At 31.3% G+C, this 26,848-nt stretch overlaps 2 protein-coding genes across 3 annotated transcripts in view; one reads left to right on the forward strand and one right to left on the reverse strand.

The window, feature by feature from the left end:
* Nucleotides 1-10,463, forward strand: part of LOC129968987 (multiple epidermal growth factor-like domains protein 6) — a 442,865-nt gene extending 432,402 nt beyond the window's left edge. Inside the window, exon 35 of the mRNA XM_056083379.1 lies at nucleotides 10,273-10,463. Within this exon, the coding sequence (XP_055939354.1) occupies nucleotides 10,273-10,286 (14 nt within the window). The 3' untranslated portion in view covers nucleotides 10,287-10,463. The remainder of the gene's footprint in view (nucleotides 1-10,272) is intronic.
* Nucleotides 10,464-19,664: 9,201 nt separating this feature from the next.
* The window catches only part of LOC129968186 (BLOC-2 complex member HPS3-like), a 61,068-nt gene continuing 53,884 nt past the window's right edge, over nucleotides 19,665-26,848 (reverse strand). For both annotated transcript variants that reach the window (XM_056082035.1, XM_056082033.1), the window contains exons 20-21: nucleotides 23,951-24,041; nucleotides 19,665-22,630 (exon numbers count right to left, since the gene is read on the reverse strand). In XM_056082035.1, coding sequence (XP_055938010.1) covers nucleotides 22,446-22,630; nucleotides 23,951-24,041 — 276 coding nt within the window. In that variant the 3' untranslated portion in view covers nucleotides 19,665-22,445. The remainder of the gene's footprint in view (nucleotides 22,631-23,950; nucleotides 24,042-26,848) is intronic.

Genomic DNA, 26,848 nt, shown 5'->3' on the forward strand with positions numbered 1-26,848 from the left:
GAACTCCTGACACCCGAAAGGTTAAAAAGCTCGGTTCTCCTAAAGGGGATGAAATGAGGAGGTGAAAAAATGGTGCGTTTTTCTATTATAACTTCATAATACATCATCGTATACAAATTATTTTTTCGCCTTCTTAAAATTTAAAAAAAAAAAAAATTTAACTATTTTGGATATAAAAATGGAAATATTTCTTGTCAAAACGGAAAAATTCTCCATATTTCGAGAAAACGGCAGCAAATTAAATTCCAAGTATTCCAGAATGAATATCACAATGTGTGAGGATTTTAGTGCCCAAATGCCAGTTATGATCCACTTCAAGTAAAAACTCACACAAGCAGCGTCACTTATGTGTGACCCAATTTTTCCCTAGAGCGGAGCATCAAAAAATGGAATTTAGATTTTTTTAATTGATTAGAAATTGATTTCTCACATGTTTCCTTAATAAATTCCAAAAATGTCACTTAAAAAAAATTAGTTTTTCAGCAAAACAAATTTTATTTCCACATATTTTTTTCAATAAATTCAGAAAATCCCATATATAACTATATTATGCCACAAAATATCAAGATTGTAAATAATCGATATAACATTTTAATCATTCTTGTGCAGCTTTGTGTTAAAAAAAATAGGTGTCAGATTTTTAAAATTTATGAGTGCTGTAATGTATTTCAAAACATTTAATGATTTTTACCATGATAGGTTGGCATTCTTTTTTGTGAATCGCGGGGTGTAAAAATCGATATGTGGAATGTACAAAGGCTAGTGCGATCACGCTGAGTGAAAACGAGAACATTATGATGTTTCGAAAGCTTGGACTGAAGAATTGAATCCCTCTTCTTCTTCTTTTTTTTTTTTTTTTTTTTCATGTCATAGTTTAGCCTATCGATATGCTATCATTAAATATTCGATTCGTAAGAGTTAGGTTTCATTTCTGTCATTCAAAATAAATTATCATATCAAATCAATTGTATTAGGTGTCCTAAAAATGATTTGAAAAAATCTATATAAAAAAAAAAAAAAAAAAAAAAACGGAACGCGATATAAATGTACGGTTTGCTGCGTTCTGCTTAAGTAACCAGGGAATTTATTCTTACCAGTTTTCAAAATGAGTTGCAAAGTTCGCTAACAGATAGCGCTGCTGACTAGGAAAAATGAGAAAACAATGTTTTTCAAAATAACCATCGTTTGCAGCAGCAACGTGGCGTGGCAAAATTCGCAGAAGCCCGTTAAAACATTCAGTTGGAATGTTCTGACAAGCAGCAGCTGAAGTGTGTGACGACACACCTGGTCTTCCAAGTACCTCCAAAGAAAAAAAATCTCTGCTCAGCGTCAAATCTGATAAACAGGGAGGCCACCCCGTGCCACTCTGCGCATGCTTTTCGTAGACAAGGGCAATGACACAATCAGAGAAATGTCCATTGAGATGTGGCCGGGCACCGTCTTGCGTAAACCATGGGCTATTCTTACCGTCCTTCGACGGAGAACCAAATATTTCCAAAATCATTTCGCAGGCATCGAACTTCAGCAGCAACACATCGCTTGCGAACGTCTTACAGGATAATTTTCATAATTTATGTAGTATTTTAAGAATTATTCTACAAAGATTCATCTTAAAATTCAGTTTTTAGTTTTATTTTCTAAAGGATTTAAATGACGTGAAATATATATTTTTTATTTTGTTTTTGTCTATAAATATACTTAAAAAAGTTATGAAATCTAAATTTTATACAGTCCTTTGATCCTAAGAGATCGTATTCTTGACACTGCAACTTTTAAATAAATAAATGATACATCTTTTGCTGTCAGATAAGAACGATTTATGAACTTTTGAATAGAATAGTTTAGAACAATCAACATTTTCATAATCATAGGCCAATAAGTCTTGAGAAACCCTGGTCGCTGATTGAGATATCATCTTTGAGACGGTTGATGAAGTGGTCTAAAATCACCCATTTTTATTAAATAGTGATATTTAAATATTCATAAATAAGTCAGTTTTAGAGACTCATTTAGTTGATTGGAAAGCAACTGTTTTTATTTTAAATATTTGTATCTCAGGAATATTTTGTTAAATATGATTCGCAGAGCAGAGAGGATGTACATAAGCATTATCATTTATTAGAGTATTTATAATTCAAGTTATATAAAATATAATTGTTTACTTCATTTAGACAATTTTACTACATGCATTTCTATTATTAAAGGTTTACAAATTAACAGTTAGGCATTGAATTGAAATGATATGTATTAAACCATGTTTACCTTAAGTATAATTTTTATGGAATTAATAATGTCGATATTGTAAAAGATAATAGAAATCTTTACTTTGCATTTACTTTTTGTAAAATAGCCTATTTCATATTTATTTCATTTCATACAGACACATGCTGGAAATTACATTTTTGTATGCTTAATTTGCAATAATAATTTTTTTTTAAATTTAAGCTTTTGTCAATAGGATGGCAACATGTTGATAAAAGTTAATAATTAGATAATTTTTCCCATGCACGCGTAACATGCTCGTGCAAGTTAAATTTTATTTTTATTTTGTGCGAAATATAGTGTTGAAAAATTTGGTTAAAATATATTTTTAAAAATAAGAACTTAATTTATAGTTAAAGTATTGGTATCATTAAAAAGATAATTTTTTGAACTTGAGGCAAAAATCAATTTTGTGCTGTAATATTTTCGGAACTTATAGCGGAAAACCCTCGAAATTTCAATTGATTTTTAATTAATTAAAATTATAATTAAAAATTTTAAAAAATTGCTCTGAGGTGCACATATTCTGCCTCCAAGGCCAAATTTTACAGCTGTAGGTAAAACGGTATGGTCGGTAGAGCGCCAACACACACACACACACAAAGACATTGAGTTTTATTAACGACGGGTTAATTATTTGGATATAGTTCATACAAAAATACTAAAATCGCGATTAAATAATGAGGGCGGGGGGGGGGGGGGGGTAGGATGGTGAAAATTTGGGGTTATAGGTATTTTTTGATGCCAAATAAAATAATTTTAAAAAATTTGTCGAGAAAATTTTTGAATAGGGACACCCTAATTACCTAGCGTTATGAAATTTACTTTATAACCTATTCTCATACCTACCAAATAAACAAAAAATTTAATAAAAATCGGCAGAGCCGTTTCGGAGGAATACGAACACAAACACCGTGACACGAGATTTTGTTGGAGAAATAACAGAGAACAGGTTTTCGAAACAACTTTGTTTATTCGTCTTGAATAAAACGTAATAAGGTTCAAAAGAAAACTTCAAAAATGAACATTTTGTAGAACATTAGGGCATGTTTGGCACATGTCATCTATAGCCATCTCCGTCTACCTCTTTCCATCATCTTTTCGTCTATAAAAATACACTTGTATCGTGAGCTCAATGGCATCTGAATTCATCTGCTACCTTACGGCACTTTTCATAATGATCCCACGACTGATTACCAACATACGGCCCCACAGTCGTGTAAGTTACTACCTTGAAAAATAGGAGTTTTATAATTTCTTTCAATTTATTTATTAACAATGGTTTTGTTAAGAAATCTGAAAGATTTAGTTTCGATTCAACATAACATAAATCAATTAAATTTTCCTCAATGAAACTTCTAATGAATTTGTATCGTATATCTATATGCTTAGTTTTAAAATTTTCACAATTATTTTTGGAAAAATAAATTGCTGCCTGGTTATCATAATATATTCTAGGCACAATTTTATTAGGTAAAACTTGAAGTTCATTAATTACTCGAGAAAACCAAACTATTTCTTTAGCACTTTCACATAAGACGATGAACTCAGATTCCATTGAGCTTAGTGCAAAGCACTTTTGCTTACTTGAACGCCAACTATATATTACATCTGCAAATTTTATTAAATATCCACTAGTGGAATAACGATTTGCCAAGCTGCAGCCCCAATTAGCATCCGTATAACAAGTTAACCTTGTAATTTTTAACATTTGAAAGATTAATTTTGTAATCTTTTGTTCTAAATACAGAATTCATTATATCAGCTACAATTCTCCAATGTTCGAAAGTATAACCGTTGGAGAATTGTGACATCAAATTTACTGAAAAACTAATATCAGGTCTTGTCCTATCAGCCAAAAAAGATAAACAACCAATTAAAGACCTGTAAGGAAACTTTTTCATCAATTCATTTTCTTCAATTTTATCTGGAAGTTTAATACCTAGTTTTATAGGCAAATTAACGCAAGATTTTGGAAAATCTTTAAAGTTTGACATTAACTTCTCTATGTATGTTTTTTGATGTATAAATAATGAATTATAATTCATTTCAAAATTAACTCCCAATAAAAACTTCACTGGACCTAGTTCAGTTAATCTCATTTATACATTTTCCAAATACAATAATATCATCTACATATAAAACTAAAATGATATCGTTATTCTGATACACACAATTTGACCACGATAATTTTTTTAAATTTAAATCATGAAGAATACCGTTTAGTTCATCATTCCAATATCTGCTACTTTGATGCAAGCCATATAGAGATTTATGTAGTCTTATGTAGCCATATAGAGATTATTTATGTCTTCTTGTCCTTTCACTATATGTCCTGGAGGCTGCTTTAAATAAACTAATTCATTTAATTTTCCATTCAAAAATGCAGACTTTACATCGACTTGTACACGATACCCTTTCACCAAACATACCAATAAGATAAACAATAATTTCACAATTGAAAAATTTACAACCGGAGAAAAGGTTTCATTATAATCGATTCCAGCTTTTTGTTTAAAACCTAATGCTACGAGTCTAGCTTTATATTTCTTGGATTTGTTATTCTCGTCATGATTAATATTATAAACCCATTTACTCCCTATTATCGTCTTGTCACAAGGTGGATCTACCAATTCCCAGACATTTCGTTTTTCTATCATTTCAATTTCTTCCTTCATTGCCAAATCCCATTTTTCTTTATCCTTACTTTTTAGAGTATCGTTAAAAGTTTTAGGTAAATCCAAGTTATAACATTCAAAATCTAAAAGTTCTTCGATCTCGTCCGAGTTTGAACTTTCCTCACTTCTCGAACCACTATTTGAACTTAGATTAATAACAGGATGTTTAGTCATTGCTTTAAATGAAAATTTTTCGGGTTCAAATGCTATATTAAAATTTCTTACAATATTTTCTAACGTCATTTAAGGAACGAAGTCTTATTTTACTAGAAGGAGGGTAATAATACACATCTGTACGCATACTTTTAGATCTAGGACATTCCTTTCTTTCCCAGTCTCCTATATTAAGAATACTTAATTTATGTGACTTTTTAATCTCAACTGAATTATCATCTACCTCATTTACAGAATTCAAGTTCTATCTCACATATACGATTTATTTTTTCCCAAATAAAGATTCTACACCGTTTTTACTTTCATCAATAAATACATGAATCATTTCAATAACTTTCTTTTCTTTAGGTAAAAATATCCGGTAACTTCTAGTCCGCAATGCATAACCAACTAAAATGCCAAGTTTAGCTCTCGCTTGGAGTTTGTTCCTTTTTATTTTAGGAACATGCACGTAGGCCAAGGATCCGAAAATTCTGAAATGCTTTACTGACGGTTTGAAACCCGACCATATTTCAATTGGAGTTTGATGCATTGTTGACTTATTTTCGCATCTATTTCGAATATGTACGAATGCCAAAAGAGCTTCAGCCCAAAATTTCGGCCTTAAACCACTATCATGCAGCATTGCTCTAACACCATCCATTGCTGTTCGATTAAATTTTTCAGCAATCCCGTTTTGCTCTGGCGTGTAAATACTGGTTCTTTCTATTTTAATCCCCAATTTACTTAAGAAATCCTCAAACTCTTTATGACAAAATTCAAGGCCATTGTCGGTTCTTACACATTTAAGTTTAGAATTTAATTCCCTTTCTACCTTTGCTAGATATTTCTTAAAGCATTCAAAAACTTCAACTTTACTTTTTATTATATACACATCTACTTTTTGTGAATAATCATCTATGAAAGATAGAAAATATTTATTTCCTCCCAACGAATTCACTGGGGCGGGACCCCATAAATCACAATGAACTCTATCTAAACACTTTTTAGTAGTTTGAAAATATTTATAATTTTTCCTTTAAAGAAGATCTAGTTGATTTAGCTATTTTACAGCTACTACAATTATCAACTTTAGAATTATTTAAAATTTCAATACCTTTGACAGAATTATTTCTATGCATACTCTGAATTAAAGGAATATTAACATGACAAAATCTTCGATGGATATTCTTTAACTTTAGGTTTGTAGCTAAAGCAATATTCTTATTAAATGCTTTACATTTAGTTGGATAACCATATACAATATACAATTTGTCTATTCTATTTACCGTAAAAAAAATATTCATTACGTGAATCGTATACAATCATTTTACCACGGCCCCATTCTATAAAATTACCAGCCATTTCAATTTGGACTCCACATATTAAATTTCTTCTCATATTAGGTACATACAATACATTTTTCAATTTAATTTCTACGTTACCCTTAACGTCCAATATAGTGAAGTAGATGTCTCCAATCCCAACAGCTTTTGCAGTACAGTCATTTTCCCCAACGAGAACTTCGGTTGGACAAATATGCTTGGAATTTATAAACCAGTCCATTTTATTACATATGCGACTTGTAGCTGCAGTATCCACGAGGAACTCGACCGGTTTCTCTCTGGTAGTCGTTGAAGATTAGAATCCATCTTTGGTTAGACCATTGGAGTTACAGTAGAATGACTTGTCATGCGGTGCATCCTTTTTCTTAAAACATCTGTCTTCGGAGTGACCTTTTCTATTACAATTCTTACAAAATAAAGAACGCTGATAACTTGAGCTTCCGACCTTTCTTCGTATACCAGGGTCCATCATGTTTCCACTGATGTAGGATCTCTGCATTGTCTCCGTATTCTTGTACTTCTGTTGATTATTTTCAGACTTCTTAACCCTTGAAGCGTATGCATTAGCAGCAGATTGGTAGTCATTTTCATCTTTCATCTTCAGTTCGATCCTTCCAGATTCTGTAATTAGTTGTTTCGTAACTTCGGCAATAGTGAATTCTGCATCTTTCAACCTGTAGAGTATCTGCACTAAGTTGTCGTATTCAGGAGGTAGAAACCGAATTAATTGGAAACATACCAAAATATCGGGCATCCTGAAACCTGCTTCTTGTATCTTCAGATTTCTTTCCATTGTCTTCTTACAGTAGATGCTTATTGTTTCTTGGGTAGGATCGAATCTGCTGCTGAAAAATTCATCTATTAGACTTGCTAGGCAGGCTCTGGAGATGGGTTCAAAATTTTCTTTTAATGTCTCCCATGCTATTTTCCCCATCTTCAGTGTCGGAGATTAGGGTTTGATACTTTCTTTCGACACCCATGTAGATAGTAATATACGCCCTTTGTTTCCTTAGCTCATATACCTGTTTATCTCTATCAGACACATCATCTGGACATGGCTTTGCTGTTCCAATAATAAATTCCCAGCAACCTTTTTCCAAAAGTAGAACTTTCATGTCACTTTTCCAGTTGTTGTAGTTGAAGTCACCAAGCTTTGGCAAGGACACGACGGTCATTTCGTTTTCTTTTATCATGTTGTATGCAAGTCCAAAAACTTGAAAAATAATTACTAACTTTTGTCGTTGGTTTTACAATCCACAGTTGCCTAATAGCGTGCTGGGGCCTATAACCTTTCTTGTTGGAAAAATAACAGAACAGATTTTCGAAACAACTTTGTTTATTCGTCTTGAATAAAACGTAATAAGGTTCAAAAGAAAACTTAAAAAATGAACATTTTGTAGAACATTAGGACATGTTTGGTACATGTCATCTATAGCCATCTCCGTCTACCTCTTTCCATCATCTTTTCGTCTATATAAATACACTTGTATCGTGAGCTCAATGGCATCTAAATTCATCTGCTATACGGTACTTTTCATAATGATCCCACGACTGATTACCAACAGATTTTTATATGTTAGACTAGCTGACCTGGCAAACGTTGCTCTGCCGTATTAATATTTCTAGTGAATATTTTGGTTGTTAATTAAAAAATAACGAATATATTGTAAGTGGGTGGGGATGGGATCTATGATAGAAAGAGTAGCTGTAGACGATGATCGCCGATAAAACAAAAAAACACCAAACATTTATTTCTCAATACAATGTATTTCATTAACGTAACGAACATATACATTGTTTGATCCCTTATTGTCCATGTGAAGAACATGGTGTGCCCAAATCTAAGCCGTAAACAGACATCGTTTGGACTTGCAACTTATTGTCATTGCGAATGCCAATCTAATAGGAAATTGAACACGTTTAAATTCAATTGGCACGTCTGCAAGAATTATTGGAATTCGTGGCAGCAAAACATTTTCGGCTCAGAATTAGTCATACAAAATGGTCTCTTCGATAACGTTTTTCATCAATTTTTTAATGGCCAACCGCGTGCCATTGCACAGCCGTGGTGGGTTTAAATTCCGAAGTAAAATAACCGAAGATCCAGCTTTCAGTCGTAGAAGGTGTGGTGACATGCCTGGCAAATCTAGTGAGTTCAAAAACTCTGTTGGATAATTTACAGCTTCGTTAGCATCGCAAACTGTATCGAACGATTTGTATGATACCAAGTCGCCTAGCAACGACTGCTGTATCTTGAAGTTTAAATCATCGACGTCCACATTTTTTGCTTCCAAAATGTCTCTTTCTGCCAGCAACGCATGATTTATGTATTATGTGCGTACATCGGGAAATATGAGCTCAATGAGAGCATTTTGCGAATCAACGATAATGCAGAAATTAGTGGGCAATTTTATACATCCAGTATTTTCATAAACAGCGACTTTTCCATCGCCGATATCTAACAATTGGTCCGAGAATGTGTCAGCAGATGGATCTTGTAGCATTTGGAAGCGCATGTTTGTTTTTAGCTGGACTTTTTCAACATTACGCCACAGTGGCGATGATTTCAAGCAAGCGTTGATCTCATCAGCGTATGTTGAACGTCGATAAGGACACCCTCATTATCTAGCGTTATGAAATACACTTTACGACCTATTCTCATACCTACCAAATACACATAAAAAATTTCAAAAAAATCGGTCGAGCCCTTTTGGAGGAGTACAAACACAAACACCGTGACACGAGATTTTTATATATTAGATTACATTAAGCAAAATCCTTTTATCGTCTGCAAGTTTATTTTTAGTTAAAATAAGAATATTACTTACAGTAAATGATGTTATAAATTCTCGAAAAGCAACAGGCTATACCAAATGTTTCTTAAAATCAATCAAAAACTAATCTCCCCCCTTGAGTTGTTAATAATTTTAAAAGGATTGCAAAATTTCGTTAAGTAATATATGTGTTCCGCTGGAAGCGCATAATATTTCATTCACAAGAAATGGTAACAATAAAGGTATAATAATTGATCTAAGGAAGATTTTCACTGAATTAACAAAGATAGTAATTATCCTGAAACTTCCTAGCATACACCTTGCACGCACATGAACACTTTATGCTTTGTAAAGTAGTGACGAAAAACGAGTATGCCTTTCGGATATTTTGTTATCAATTGAAACCAAAATGAACTGCAAATTCAATAATTCAAGATCACCTACCAAATCCGAGTAGTTGCGTTTTTGAGTACAAAATCGAGATATTGAAGCCGACAAACGAATCGGCCCGTTGGTGAATTTGTTTCCAAATTTGATACAAATCTACACTTTAGATTCTAAATTTTATTTATTAAGTTCTTGGCATTTTGTAATGATCGCATTCATTTGCATTTGGGCAGACGAACTTCCTGCGAATGGATTTCGTTCGAAATGCGACAGAAACGTACGTATGTGGTATAAAAATTTACCAAACTTCATTTGTCTTTCAACGTTTTTGAGTTTATCGTGTTCCAGACAGACGGAGTGAAAAACATAATTCTTAAAATGTGTCATCTTGAAGTCTGAAACTTGGAGATTTTTCAAAATCTTGGAATTTTTCGATGATTATAATATATATATATATATATATATATATATATATATACATTTTTTGTATATCAGAAAATGATAAAAGCAACCGATTAATATAATGTTACGGAATATTCACGAAAAATTTCCATAGTATTTGCGAACAAAGTTAAAAAATGTTAAGTAGATTTAGATTTCGATAGCATATAAAATATTTATTAATTCTCACTTTAATTTATCTAAATTCAAAATTTCGATTTTTCTTTGCAGGTGAGAAAAGCTGATCGCAAGTCATTGGACTGTTTTTTTTTTTGTATCGCCATGTGTTCGAACTTTTAGTCATTGAAGAAATTTCCATTGTCAAGTGATTTTAAACTCCTGCGTGTATATGATTCTTTCACAGGAAGCATTTTGTAAAAAAGACAATCATTGTTGAAGAGTTATTTATTAATAGTATATATTATGAATTCATATTAATAAAATTTTTCACTTTGAATAATAATGGCAAGAATTATTAATTGATCAACTTATATATATATATATATACTAGCCGCCTTTGGCGACCAGCCGGTTCGCCCATCTTAATGTTCGTTAAAATTTTAATAATTAAATATTTTATGCAATTCCTACTTTAATAACTTCTTCATCAAAATATTTTAAAACTTCAAATTTTAATATATAATTCACTCATAATATTATAAACGCCTTCAGTCACAACGTAATATGTATCTCTCTAATTTTCTGTTAGTTCCCGTAGAATTTATACTATATATTAAAGTGGAAAGGATTAATCTGCAATTAATATAATAATATTTTTTACTGAAACAAAGTATTTTTTTGTAATATGATTACTGAAAAGAGTCACTGAGCGTTTAAACTTTATGGGCACTAAAGAATATCTTTCCTAATTTATGTAATATTTCAAGAATTTGTCAACAAAATATTCTCAGATTCATCATGACCAGAACGATTCATTAACAATGTTTAATTTTAAATGCATCAAACATTAAGAAAATAAAACGAATCGTTTAAAATAATCGGTTGAAAACAGGTTAAAAAAAACTACTTAAAAAACGATGTACTTAAAACTATAAGCGTATACAAAAAATATATAACTAACTTAAATACAATTTAATTACAAAAACATGCAACGAACCTAAAAATAATTTAAATCGAGTCCGCTTCCGTTGAAATGTAAACAATCATAATACAATGCGCATGCGTGAATTTTCAACGCCAGTTGCGGAACGCAAATGCGTGATTTTTTCTACGCCAGTTGGGGTAACGCTATGCAGATTAGAAATTTTTAATTTCCTTTATTCTGTTTTATTTTAATTCGAAAGTACTTAAGAATGAATCTGAAAGATCGATTCATTAACAATGTTTAATTTTAAATGCATCAAACATTAATAAAATAAATAGAATCGTTTCAAATAATCAGCCGAAAAATCTTAAGCCTAGCCTCATGACTGTTGGGAAAAAAAATTGATGCCGTACTCATTTGGCGATTTGAAGATTTTTTTGGCGGGAAAGTTAGTTTTTAATTAATAATTAAAATTCTAATTAAAAATTCAAAAAAAGGGCTATCCTATCTTTTAAGTTAGATCAAACTGCACACGGTGTGCAAATTTGATTAAAATCGGTTAAGTAGTTTAGGAGTCCATCGCGGACAAACAACGTGACACGTAATTTATATATATTAAGATTTGAGATTCTTCGAATTAGTGGATTGAAACTATAATGATTTCTCAGCTTTAACTAACGCATTTTGGATTTTCTTATTTTTGATTGATTATTAAATCTGACATTCTGTCGAATTAACCATTGCATTAAATTCAAGCGAAATTCGCTTATTCCGACTGTTTATGAAGTAATAACTTTAAGATGGGATTTAATTTATCAGATACCTTGACACACGCCTCCCTTTAAAAACAGTGAGGAATTTTACCATCGAAAGCCTCAAGATCTCCATGATGGGACCATCATGGAGATCTTGAGGTCCTTCAGTGCGACTGCAGCTGAAAACAATATTAGAATTCGTATTCATGAACAAGTAATAAATTGTTTTGATTAGAGCACTTGTATTGAAAAATTGCTGCAGTACTCCTTTCCTCTCCAGCTTCCATCTGCACTTTAGGCATTATATTTACTTTTTTACTTATTATTTTTTTACTCTTATTTAAATCCTTCAATATTAGGATAGAGTTTTCCTTTCAGCGTTTTCAGTCTTCAAGATAAATTGGTCCAATCGAACTGTACTTTAATATGGAAAAAATACATATGAGCAATTTGATCGACTTAAGTTGTTGAAGCAAAACTAAGTTCGCACTCAGATATGTTATCGGATGAGAAGTTGAAACACCGTTTTTCACATTTAAAAAGAAAAATATTAATCTGGGAGGAAATATTTGAATTAAAATATTGCAGGTATTAAGAAGATATAAAATGTACTGTCAAATATTATGGTAACTTAATTTGGTCAAGAGTAAATCTAAAAAAAAAATCTAGTTTCTTTTTTTTTTTAAATTGAGCTAAAATTTGTATGTGTTACATAAAAGGAAACTACTAAAAATTTCACTGATATTTAAATTATTTTTTGATAAGACTTTAAGTTTGATGAAAAATACCTTTTTTTTTTTCAGCAAAATACTTTTCTGTCAATTAGAATTCGCTCGTCTCATTTAAAGCTTCCATTTCACCTTACTATTTGTTTTTCCGAGAATAAGTTGCTACAAAATAAGAATTTTCTTTTTTACAGATTTAATTTTTGTCCAGATTATAATGCTTTTTGAAATCGTAGATTAAAATATAAGTTTTGTATTCGCAGACCAGTTTTCCCTTGCTCTGTGAATACTGACTGATAGAAAAGTATTTATTGTCATTTTTCGATTATACTCATTGAAAGAACGGTGAATTCGCGACTAAAGCATTGCGACATTTATGGACTGTGAAAGGAATTAAGGCGAAGAAAAACCCAATTTCATTGAATGGGATATTGAATTTAGTTCGCCGTTTTGAGTAAACGGCAAGATTAGAGGATCGTCCATGAAGTGGCAGACCATACATCAGCGCTAACCGCGTCCCTGTTGTTCAAAGTGTCACGAGAAATGTGGCAGCCGAGACTTCAACGGGGAGTTCCAGTGCACGTGAAGCAGGTAAAATATCAAGAATTCCGGAAAGGCCAATCCGACGCATTCTGCACGAAATCTTGAAGCTGCATCTGTACAAGATAGAGGCATTTCACCAGTTGTTGCCAGCAGATTGCGAGGAAAGACAAGCTTTTGCAAGATGGGTGCTCGCACAAATGGAACGTGACCCACAATGGTTACTGAACCTCATGTGGACAGATGAAGCCCACTTTTCATTGCATGGTGATGTCAATACACAAAACAGTCGTATCTGGGCAACATCAAACCCTCGTGCGTACACGACCAAACCACTACATTCTCCACATGTGACTGTTTGGTGCGGTTTCGCTGCGTCCTTCATTCTAGGCCTTTTTTTTTTTTTGAAGAGAGTTGTCCTATATCCGGTTGGAAAACCTGTTCCGTCACTGCAGAACGCTATCTTAGGCTTTTGCGAGACCACGTTATGCCTGCTTTGCAGCAAAGACGTGCGTTATCTTCCGTCACCTTCATGCAGGATGGTGCCCGCCCCACGTTGCTAGTTCCGTTCAGACGTTCCTCCTAGACACATTCACTGAAGACAGAATGATAAGCAGAGGATGTAAGAATGAGTGGCCCTCACGATCGCCAGATCTTTCTCCAGCGGACTTTTGGTTGTGGGGATACCTGAAGTCTCGCGTCTACCGGGGCTCTCCTGCCACTTTGATGGAACAGAAAGATGCCATTCAATTGGTCGTTAGTGGCATCGATGCCGACATGTTACACGCAGCTGTAATAGGCGTAGTTAGGAGCCTCACTTGCTTAATACCTTGTGGTGGCGGTCATGTTGAGCATCTTTTGCTTTAAAATAAAATATATTATAATGCTACTGTGCTCTGTTTATCTGATTTGCATAAACCGCCTCGGTATGAACGTGTGAGCGCCATCTATCGATCATTTTTAAATACATTTTTTTAAAGGAAATAACGAAATCCAAAGGCTCTCTGAACATATTCCCGCAAACCGCAATTTTTTTCGAGCATTACTTTTTTTATTGTGATTTTTTGAAGTTTGCACGAATTTATGCCGCACCCGGTATTATAGTCTTGTGCAAGTGTGCAAAATATTGTTACTATATGGTATGTAGATTTACAATCACTCACCTCAACTACTAAGTAATAGCTTATATGTAGTATAGCATATAATAATTTGACAATTCATTTTATAAACTGCTTAATACTGTTAGATATACCCATGTCCACGCCAAAGAAATATCCCTCTGAATGTCAAAAAAGAAAATTATCAGGAAAGAAAAAAGAAGAAAAACAAAACTTCAAGAAGTCACGAGTAGATCTGTTTTCTTGTCTATGAAGATATTCTTGCAAAGAAATTGCTTTAACTTCAGAATTTACAATTCAAACTTCAACTGTGAAAGAAAGTTCCGCGCAAAGTACACAGTCTAACAATAAAAATGTTGAAACGCTGGAATTTGTTGAAGAATCGTGTGCTTATACAAATGTGACAGTCAGAAAATAATGATGAAAATGATAACAAATATGATCAAGAGAGTATAGATGATCCTGGTTTATGGCGGTCCTGGTTACGGTATTATAACTGATAAATTTAGAATGTTTTGTGTTAAAATCGGACCTGTACTATACAAAGGTGTTTTTGTTAAAAATCCTGAAGGTAGATCGTTTTTCACTACATACTAAATTTAAAAAATGCCAAATGGTGAAACTCAACTTCGCAGCTGGTCAATTTATTCAAAGACGCAAAACTCCGAATTTTTAAATGTTGTATACTATTTTTCAAAAGAAGAGAAAATGACTAAACTACACGATTTATAAGTGGCTATAATAACTGGAGAAAGCTAACTGTATCTCAGATCATGAGCGTTCTAGTTGTCATTTTAATTCCTTTATTGCTTGAAAAGAATGACTAAAACGACTCAATTTACGTTCAACTATTGATAAAACCAATCAAGTTAATATGAGTAAGGAAACGGCACGACTCAAATGACTATGTCAAAGAATCGTAGATGTGACTCTATTGTTAGCGCGTAGTCATCTTCCACTTCGAGGAACCCTCGAAACAATGGAAATTTTTAAAGTTTAATCGAATTAATAAGTAAATACGATCCTGCGCTAATGGATCATATAATAAACAAAATCATAAATTCTAAAAATAGAATTGTGCTTCATTTAGCACATAGGTCACGAGAACAAGGAACATTTCTGCGTTAGGAAATGAAGTCCTTATCGAAATTAAACATGATATAAAAGCAGCCATTACCATAGTATCCAAATGGATTGTGCTCGTGATATTTCCCATAAGGAACAAACTTCAATGATTATTAGATATATAAAATTTGAAGAGAAAAAGTTTAACTATAAATGAGTCATTTATAGGGTTTATTGAAGTAACTGATCTGACTGTTGAAGGACTAATAAAAACTCTATTCGAAAGACTAAGCGAACTTTATTTAGATATTATGAATTGTAGAGGGCAAGCATACGACAACGGTAGCAACATGAAAGGGAAATATAAAAGTGTACAGTCTAGAATACTTTCTCAAAACCCGCAGGCAATTTATGTGCTTTGCCCATCACACTCCTTTAATTTATTAATTTGTGATGCCGCTTCCAATAGTATATATTGTAAAAAAATTCTATGGGATATTACAACGCTTATATTGCTTATTTCCTGGGAGAAAAAATGATGGGAAATTCTACAAAAGCATTTAAACATTACTCTGAATCCCTTATGTGACACTCGTTGGGAAGCCAAAATAGATTCGGTTAAAGCAGTGTATACACAGTTTAACAAACTTGTAATGCCCTAGAAGAATTTGTTGATGCAAGTAACGATAATACAGCAGTATCCGAAGCTAAAAGTTTGTTCGATAGTTAGTTTGTTCTAAAAGTTTGTTTGTTCGAAAAGTTTGTTCGAATGCCATTTATTTTATGATTAATATTATGGTTTGCAATATTGTCCAGAATTTACACTATCAATAAACTATTTCAAGTAAAAACAATTTTTCTTGACTCGGCTTTCAATTTAGTCAATAAAAGTAAGACTCAAATCCAAAATTTAACACATTTTTAGACGAAGCAAAAGTGCTAGCACGTAATTTGAAGATTTCAGAACATTTTCCTGTAAAACGAATTTCAAAAAGGAAAAGATTATATTCCGAATTAGCAGAAGACGAAATTATAAAAAACCCGGTAGAGAAATTTAGGTGTTATTTTTTAACACTGTAATTGATACTGTTATTGTACAAAGATTTATTTAAGACAGATTTAAAATAGATTCAAGGTATATTTAAAAGTATACCAAATATTATATCTGATTTCAAATTAATCACTGATATAAAAACTTTAGAAAAATATGAATTAGAAAAATGTTCCAAAAACTTTCTAAAGTTTTATAACAAAGATGTAGATGAAAACCTAATCCAGGAAATTTGTTTGCTACGGGATTTAATTTTGAATGAAAGATGTAAATAACCTACAGGACATATTACAATACATATTAAATAATAATTATAATGAGTTATTTTTAAACTAACAGTACCAGCACAGTTTGCGCGTTGCTTGTGGCATAATATCCAAGAGAAAAAATTAGCTTTAAACTTAAGTCTATTCTCCACCCGATATGACATGGGAATGTCATGCGAGATCAAAAAGATGTTTAGAAATCATCAAAAATATCTGCAAAACAATTTTTTATAGCACATATTCAGAAATATTTAGGGCTAAGCTTTTATAGATACAGTCACTTGGCCCTTGCGAGGTTGACAATTTTTCGGTGGCGCTTTGTTTGGGATTACATTACTGCCACCATTTTTTTTTTTTTTTTATGTTACTGCATGCTGCTGTATTTCGATCTTTCCTGTTCATTTCTTTTGATTTTTTCCTGCTGCACGTACTTCTGCTTACTCTCATTATTTTCGTTTTTTTTTTTAATTTTTTTTTTTTGCATTCATTTTACTTTACTGCATTTATTGAATTTTTTTTTTTCTATATTTCCGTTAATTTGCTGCAGTGTTCTTCGGAACCTTTAGATTGGAAAAGCTATTGCTGCCGTTCGCGCCATATTCAGCAATTTAATATAATTTGGCGATAAACTATTTTTGGGTGAAAATGACTGTATGTTGTTCCAAATTTAGACTGTTATGGTTTCAATTTTCCCTTGTAAACAACACATGTTTTTTGATTCATCTTTCCATTTTAAAGCCGGGCTAAGCTTTGATATACAGTCATTTTGTGCCTTACGAGGTTGGCAGTTTTTCGGTGGCGCGTTTGCTACCGTTATCCTATTGCTGCCGTTCTCGCCACATTCGGCCATTTCGCTGAAATTTGGCAATAAATTATTTTTTGGCGAAAATGATTGTATATCAAAGCTGTTCCTAAAGCTGAACAATATGGACAAACTATAGACATTGTTCCGATTGAAACCGTGGCATCATTTCTGTAATCCACACATGGATCGAAATTCAGAGTAGAGTACTCCTTTTCGGATCAAATATCAGGAACGTTTGTTCTTTCATTTCTTCTCCTGTATCTCAAATTTAAATGTCTTTTTTTTGTCAGCAGACAGGCGAGATTCATTGTTTCTGTAATTCAATTGCAGTGCGATTTAAAGAGAGACAGTTACTTCGCTCAGCAGAAGATTCTCCTTTGAAGAAAGTGTGGACATTCTTTCTCTGATATTCGCTAACCTAACGTTTCTTTCCTCTGCATTTTCATTATCACGCAACAAACGAAGCGTTTTGGCATTTAATGTGCACCGGCCAAGGTTAATGAGATTTGAATCGCTGTTTAAAATCAGACGTAAACAAAAACGCATATGACGCTCTTGCTATTTGCACATGCGACTATGTTCAAATGTTCTGCTTTACGCATGCGCGAATCGTAGTAGGAAAATAATTAAAATCGCAATTATAAAACTCCTTTTTATTTTGATATGACTCGAATGTACTAAAACCTTCCCCAATAAATGCTCTACAAAATGGTACAAATATCTCCAAAATTAGTTAAGTATACCTCGAGTTTTTCGGGTTTCAACATACAGACGCTTTCAGGAGACTTCATTTTATACTATGTATAGATGTATTAACTGTGTTAAAACTTTTCATTACCTTGTCAGTTACTATAGCAAGTACTGAGTTCTCAATTAAAATAAATAAAGAATTATCTTCGGTCAAGCATGTGTTCAGAACGCTTAAATGCACTTGATATATTAAGCATTGAAAAAGAAATTGCAAAAAATTGTAATTTTTCTGAAGTAATTGATGTGTTAGCAAAAACAAAATCACGTGTGCAGGTTTGGGACGCGCTAGGATAGAACCTGGGACCTTTAGGTTAGTAGTCCAGTAACTTAACAATTATACCAAAACGATCGTTCGGGTAGAAGAGTTGTTACTGGCTTATATGCGATTCACCACAGTACTCTCCCTCCAGTGAAGTCGAAGGTGAGACGAACGATATGGCGTTGAGTGGTGATGTATTATGTAGTAGCTGCTGTCTTAATGGGCCGTACCCTTATTTGAGTAGCGCCAAGCGTTATGGCGAGAGTTTGTGGGTGCCGATGCGCCAAGTGTGTCTGGCGACTTAGGGTTGCTGCGTCACGTGAGTCTGACGACTTTGCTGCGCCAAGTGAGTCTGGCGACTTTGGTTGCGGGTAGATGGCGCCACAACAGCTGTATGAAGGTTGAAGGTTCAGCGTCCGAGGTCACCAATGTGCAGGTATGTGAGACGCGTGAGGATAGAACCTGGGACCTTTAGGTTAGTAGTCCAGTAACTTAACAATTATACCAAAACGATCGTTCGGGTAGAAGAGTTGTTACTGGCTTATATGCGATTCACCACACACGCATTAAGTAAACATGGATTAATAATATCAAATCTGACTTTGCAAAATGGCTTTAAAATATTCTGCAAAATCTATTACCAGCACATTGCTTTGTAAGATAATAAACTTAAGTCATATGTCATATGGGAAGCCAAGCACTTATCAGTGATGCCAAAAGAGGGAAAACATACAAAATCATGTGTCAGTTCGAAGAAGTCATAAATGATATTGGACTTGGCATCTAAAAGGAATAACGAAGATGATATGCCAAATCTGAAAATATCAAATTTAATATCCGAAAAAAAGCGATTTGGAACTTTTTTGTTCAAGAATAATAATTTAAAGCTGAACTTTTATAGGCATTAAAACTTGTTTGTGTCACATTCGTCTTTTAATGCATTCAATGACAGAACTATTTTCACATATGTCCACTAATTGTAAAATAGCAACAACAACAAAAAAAAGTAATTTAGCTCTTACAAAAATGTCGTACATTATTTGTTACATATGAACTCTGTTTTTTTTTCTCCCCCCCAACAATTTCTTAAAAAATCTTTTTAAAAAATGTAACATATTTTGACAAAGCTTTAAACCGCATTTCACAAAGATACAAAATGGATCTTATGTAAGATACTGAATCAACCAATAGTCAATATTTTTATTCAATATTTTTCAATATTCATAAGGCATAAGGAATTCAATATTTTTAAGGCATACCATTGCTCAAGAATTGTTTGAGAATTTTAAAGAAGTTACTTCAAGTCATACAGTTACTTTTATGAATTAGTATGGATGGATTTCTCATACTCCATTGAGCATTTCTATATGAACATAAATCTACCTAATTGGGAGCAGATGTGATTCTAAGAGCAGTGTAAGAACTGCTCTTGGTGCTTACACTGCTCTTAGAATCAGTAGAATGGATTTAAAGATAATTCATATTTTAAGATAATCCAATTAGAAGAGCTGATTACCTTTAAGTTACTGGTTCCTCCGAATTTCCATTGAAGCTTTGTTTTATCCGCTGGATAGAAAATGTCAGTGTTTTTGAATATGCTTTAAAATTTTTTTGACCATTTAAAGCAATACATACATATATTTGATTTAAAAATTTTTTTGCCTGTATCTGCCATGAGTGATAATATGATAAATGCTTGTAATAAGTTGATTCTGGCTAAAATTAGCTTCTCTTATTTTGCTGACATTCCTCAGTCATTTCTTTAAAAAATTCAGAAATCAACCAATAATGCTTTATTTATATGAAAATCGCTTTATGCTTGTTAAACAGTTAATGAAAAATAACGCTTAAAGAAGTAAAAATTTTAAACAATTTATTTTTGAAAGAGCTTGATGTTGCTAAAACTCTGCGAATGAGAAAAAATACCAATATCAGAATAGTGATTCCAAGTACTTAATTATTAGTGGAGATACTGAAGCTGAAAAACAAAGATTTTTTGTAGAGTCTTAAGTTTGTAAAGAATACTATGAAAAAACATTTGAACGCATATTCAAAAATTCATTGGATTTAGTATTAAAAAGGTTATACTTGTTGAAAATCTGAAAGAAGATTCTTAGAACTGTATATAATACAATAAATTTATGAAGGTGTTTTAAATGATCTTATCTCATACGATTTGCTTCATTATGCTAAAGGAGCATGTGTGACATTTGAGTATTATGAAGCTTTAGAAGAGGGGAAATAAAGTTCTGACAAAAGTAAAGGAGTTCAACAAACACAAAACAGCATTGCAAAGGGAACCGTCTTAAAATAAAAAAAATTAAACCGATGATTGGAAAATCTGAAGTAGTTGCAAAAATAAATAAAAAAAAAATGTGCTTAATAATTTATTTTTTTTGTTAAATGATTTGTATCTTGATAGAAAAATTTTATTTTGTTTTATTTCATCTGAGTTCTTAAGTGCTTTTCTAATGTTCTTTAATTAACAATTAAAGAGCATGAGAAGCAATCAATATCCCTCCCCCTTAATATGTAAATTTTATCTTGCTAAGTTCTAGGTAATAAATAAAAATTGCTTTTTCTGTATGTAAATGTAAAGATTCATTTAATATACTATTATTTCGAATAATGTTAAATTGTTGCTTTCTTTCCCTGCTTTTTCCACACATTACAATTATGGTGTATTGTTATTCCATTATAATTAACACATAAGTGCTTTTCACACATTTCCTCTTATATTGCATATACTTACAGGGGAACATCGGGAATTTATTTTCCCAGATTTGAGTGGCAACCCTACTAATGCAACACACATCTTTTTCTGAAATTTTATTTACATGCACCCTTGTTTTTTCATGCAATTTTTACAGATGTGCAATCACCAAATGTTAAAGAGATTTGGGTTAGTTTTATAAAAATCGCCCAAGAGGTTAAGAATTTCTTGTAATGGTTTCTATTACAAGCAATTTATAATAGAAACCTTTTACTTACTCAATGTTTCTTGTTTACACACATGTAGAAAGAGCATTTTTATTGCATGTATCGCTCGCTGCCAACACTGAAAGTCAACATTTCAAACTCCTTACAAGTATTTTGAAGTTATTATAAAAGTAGCAGCAGCCAAGATAAAATTCACTGATCTCTTTAAATGTATAAATACTTTCAACTTGTAAAACAGATTTACAGATAAGACATAATTTATAAAAATAATAGCTGTTTAATTTTAGTATTTTTCATTCTATAAAAGATCCCTTCACAAAGATAATAATAATAATTTAAACATAATTAGTTTTATCAAAATGGAAACCATAATTAAAAAAAGTAAAAATGTATTCTAATAAGAGCATTTTATTTTTTTTTTTTTTCAGAATTGAGACGTAAATATGCAAAATGATTTATTTAAGCGACAAATCTTTGGAAGCGACAAATTTTAAGCGACAAATCAAAAAGGAATTATAATATTAATGCAAATATAAATACTTTTTACAATCAGTTTCGGCCAAAAAGTCTTAAGAAAAATTTAATAAATTGCAGTCATCAAGTTTAAATTTTTGTGTAGCTAACAGAATCGAATTCTGAAAAAAAAAGGGGGGGGATAGCATTCTTTCTGTCTATAAATCAAACCACAACTGCCAAACATCCCTAAACGAATGAGGCGAGTAGAAAATAACATTCTTTAATCATATTATTTAACAAATATTTAGGAATAAACCTTTATTAATCACTAAATAAATACTTTAAAAATTAATTAAGAACAATTATAATGATTTCTAAATTAGATTAGACAATACGGCCCTTTTCTATCAACAAGTTCAAAACTTGTTAAAGTTAAGTAGCTTTTGCATAAGACAAGAATTTGTCTGGACGGGACAACTATATGCCTTCTGCACATGCACAACCATATTGGCGAGGTAATATTGGATTTATCAAAGAACTGCTGAACCAAATTAAATCTGATTATTTGAAGAAATTCTTGTTTGATCACAATATTAACTGATTCTTTTAAACATTTAAAGAGTGAAAAGTTACTGGCAGAGCATCATCGATTTAATCTCTTGTCCCAGAGACACGATTTTGACCTTGAGTTGTTCTGCCTGGTGCTTCTCCACGCAGCGTCTCACGTGTGGCAAAAAGACGGGGTTCTCACCTCTGGGAAGAAGAGCCAAGAATTCCACCGGATTCAGGTGCTCAGCGAGATGTCGAAGGACAGCTGAAGAGTAAATTAAGCTGCATTAATAGTAAAGAAAAAAAACTTGTTCACAAATACAGAGGGAGTCAGCAGCAGTTAAAGACTTTCAGCTACGTAAACAGAATATGGCTTATTTTGTAATACAGAAAAGAAAACCGAGTATGCATTTGGGTCATATTTGATTGCATACCAAATTTCAGTAATTGCTTTTGGTTATTCAAAAAATAATGAACTGGTTAAAGTGTTTGGTACAAAATTCTGATAATAAAATCATAAACAGTATTCATTTATATCTAACTTGTTACATACATTCAGTTTTTGTGCAAACAGATAATCTATAAATGGGCTTTATCCAAAATTTGGACAAAAAATAATATTCCAAATTTTATGTACATACTTCGTTGCATTTTGAAATTATCGTGTTCACAGACTGATTGACACAATTTCAAAAATATATTTGAACATTTAATAAATGAGTAAAAAGCTTTTTCACTTTCAGCTCTATCATTTCTTAGTTCATATAATTAAATAAAGTTATGTGAAGTATTAGAATTACTGAATTCAAAAAACTCGAAATTTAGTTTTCAAATTTACAGAAGCATTCTCCCCTAAACATGAAATTAGAAAATTGTTTACAAATAAACTAAAATTGTCTTTTTAAAATTCATTTGCAAATAATTTTAGTGCAATTCCAGTTTAAAAGCAAAATCTAGTGATGAAAAGTGCTAGAAATTCGAAATTATTCAACATCCACTTTTGGTATTATTTCCATGTTTCTTAGTGCCAGCTTTCCTATAAGCTTCATAATCAATAATAATAGATAGCAACAAGCAAGATTCAGTTTAAATAAGAGAAAGGAATTGTTTAATCTCTGGAAGAAAACATTAATTTTACCATTTTGACAGATCTTTTCAGAATAGACCTCTAAACATAGAAGATTTTAGAAGACAGGACCTCATTAGCTTTTGATATACTTATTAGTCATAGAAGGTTCTATTTGAATTGAGAGAAACTATAATTACAAAAAATGCAGTCTGATTGAACTTTTCCCTTTTTTATAAATCAAATGTAAACAGTTTGAATTAAATTATTTTTATATTACCAAAATCTATATTCCTGAGCCTCAACATAAAAGAGTAATTTTACAAGATTAACAGGTAATCTTCGACATTCTTTGCCGCATTATTCATCATAAAATTAACATACAGCATGAATTTTAAATGAATCAAATTTTGAGTATATTTTTCAACTCAATTTACTCACTGAAATCAAAGGAATTTCTAAAGTGCTTATTTACATCTGGGCACATACATATGAATAATAAGACTTAAACAAACTTACCATAAAATGTTTGAGAATAAACTTCTACATCTGGATGATCTTCTGGAATATTTTTCATGTACTCATGCAAGAAAGTAAATAGCATAGACCACTAAAATTTAAATAGAATTAAAACTTATAGATAATGCATTTAAATAAAAATTAATACTTAAAACATTTTTATTAGTAGGACAGAATTAATAACTAAGCAAAATGCAATTGCCTATGGTGTCTTATTTTAGATGATTCCATGTTTTTGGTAATATTTTCTGGCCAGTTTAATTTTAAATTATCATTTGATTTAAAAGGGCTAAACCTTTTCAAATTAAAATTTTAAAAAATTACATATCAGGACATTAAGCTTAAATTTTTTTTCCCTCCCTATTTTCAAATTTGCTTGCATATCAGTGTGGTATAAATTCAGACTCAAAAAATAAAAACCCTAATAAATCTTTCCTACTGTCATAAATTTAAAAAAAAGCAAACAAACCTGCAACAAGAAATAGTAAGAAGTATTGTCATTAAGGTTTATCATTTTTGCATGCATAAATTAGAGAGGGACTCCGATTACTGAACCCTATACAAAGCACTTTTCCTGGAGAGTAATCAATATCTGCTCATTTTCATTAATTGTCTGTCACCAGAGCCGAGATAGTAAGTTTAGAAAACAGCTTTTAGTGATCACATATTATTGTCTCCATTTAAAGTTACCTGCAGATGAATGTTTATTCAGCTAGGTGATGATATCTGATACTAAAAATTTGCTTATATAAAAATGAAATTAAGTAGGACCTATATTGGAAATTGATGAGAAGAGCATTCTTGAAAGTTGCATTGCCTTATAACTCCTATAGAGCTTAATCTGGTTTTATTTATTGATCTCAAAAGCAGACTTTTTTTTGTATTACAGATAATTTTCAATTTTAAACATATTACTTCTCAAAATCACTATCAAGTAGTGCCAATGACACAGAATTAGAATTTATGTTTGAATGTAATTAATTTATTTATATGAGCTTTGAAAGTACCACAACATTGTGTGGTCATTTAAAATAAGTAAGTGCATAAAATTTTAATCCTTTAGTTTTATTCTTGATCAAAAAATTTATAAATAGATCAAAACTAAAAATTCAATGATTGTGTACCTTAAAAAACTTATCACATGAAATGTTGAGAAAAATTATTAGAATGCCACTAAATGCATTAAATTTTTTTATTATAAAAATTTATTTTATTTCTAAATATATTAATTTTTATTATTAATTCAATCTTGTTTATTAAAAAACATTTAAATAATTAAAATTTCACCACCAAACATTTCAGAATAAGAACATTTTTATATAATTCTAAATTATGCATTATTGCAAATTATTCAAACTACCGAAATAGAAGACAACTTTTAAAAATCAAATATCAGAGTTCAATATAAAAATAGTACTTCCTTTGGCTTCAATAATAGCATGCAATCTTTGATTCATGCTATCAGTTATAGCATTGTATTGCAGATAACTTGCCACTTATTTTTATTGTCTAAAACATAAATTTTAATTTTCCTTCTTTTCAAATCAATTGTAAAATTTCAATGAGTATATTGTCTGAGTGTTGTGGCGTCCACTGTAGTACTTCAATTTTGTTTTTTGAAAAATAAACTTCCACAATTTTTAATGTGTTTTGGGGGTCATTAGCTAGCTCAATAATACACCACAGACAATTATTCAGATATGATGAATTTCTTTAGGCTGTTAGATAAAATACTGTCGTAAGCCATATAATTTTATTATATCTATCATTATATTTCACAAACAACTTTTAAAAAGCATTCATATACTGCCAGATTTCTCTTTCCATGTTTTATTGTTCTGTAGAATATTCATCTGTTTAAGCACATTCCCTAATAGTCATCACAATCATTTATGCTTTTCACTTATCCAAAAAGCTCATATTTGCTTTCGCCAGACAATTCAATATTATTCTAATTCTTGTGATTCCTTTGAAATATACTTTGGCAAGTGTTTAGTCATATTTTATTACAAGAAATATGAATTTTTTCATTGGGTATAGATGCTCAACTCTAACTTCTTGATTCAATGGAAAACTATTAAAACTGATACATTCAGTTTTAAGTCTTTTAAATCTCTCATCATGATGCATCATTGTTTTTTTTTTTTTTTTTTTTTGTACTATCTTACAATCAAGTTTTTCCTTCCAGATGTTTTGATTTTTTTGTGTCACTCCCTCTTACTTTTGATGGCCTTGTTATCTCATACTTCTTGTAGAAATAATATAAACACAACTTCTACTTTTTTCATTCTTTAGATCTTCATTACTGCAGAGGAAATAATCAAGGCTAAATTTCTGAACTATTGGCTTGACTGTTTCACAGAGGAAAGAAAAATTATGAATTAATCAGGCTATTAGGTTTTAAAGATATAATCTAAACATATAGGCATTTATAGTTTAAATAAAATAAATCATAAAATAAAAAAATCATGAAAAGAGCATAATAAATTTAAAAAATATTATGAACAATAAATGAAATTTAATCAGTCCATTCTAATATATTTATGAACAATGCTATAAATTTTGATTGAAAATCATGGAAAGTATCCAGAGGCATTTACATTAATTTAAAAATATTGTAGAAATTTATGTATCTTTTAAACTACTTTAACCAGCAAAATATGTTCTTGCAGTATCAAAAAAGACAATAACAAAAAGAAAATTCTTAACAATTGACTCTGGGACTAATAATTTCATGAGAATTTGTCTTTTTTTAAGAAAACAGTGAATTTTGATTTTATTTAAAATAACAAATCTTAAGAAATAAAAGTCTTTGAAAGTAAAAATTTCTTTAATTACAACTCTATCAAGAAAAGAAAAGTTTTTCACTAGAAGTAAGAAATTTTGTAAGTAATAAAT

This window comes from Argiope bruennichi, chromosome 5 (genome assembly GCF_947563725.1).
Source record: "Argiope bruennichi chromosome 5, qqArgBrue1.1, whole genome shotgun sequence".
Lineage (NCBI taxonomy): Eukaryota > Metazoa > Arthropoda > Arachnida > Araneae > Araneidae > Argiope > Argiope bruennichi.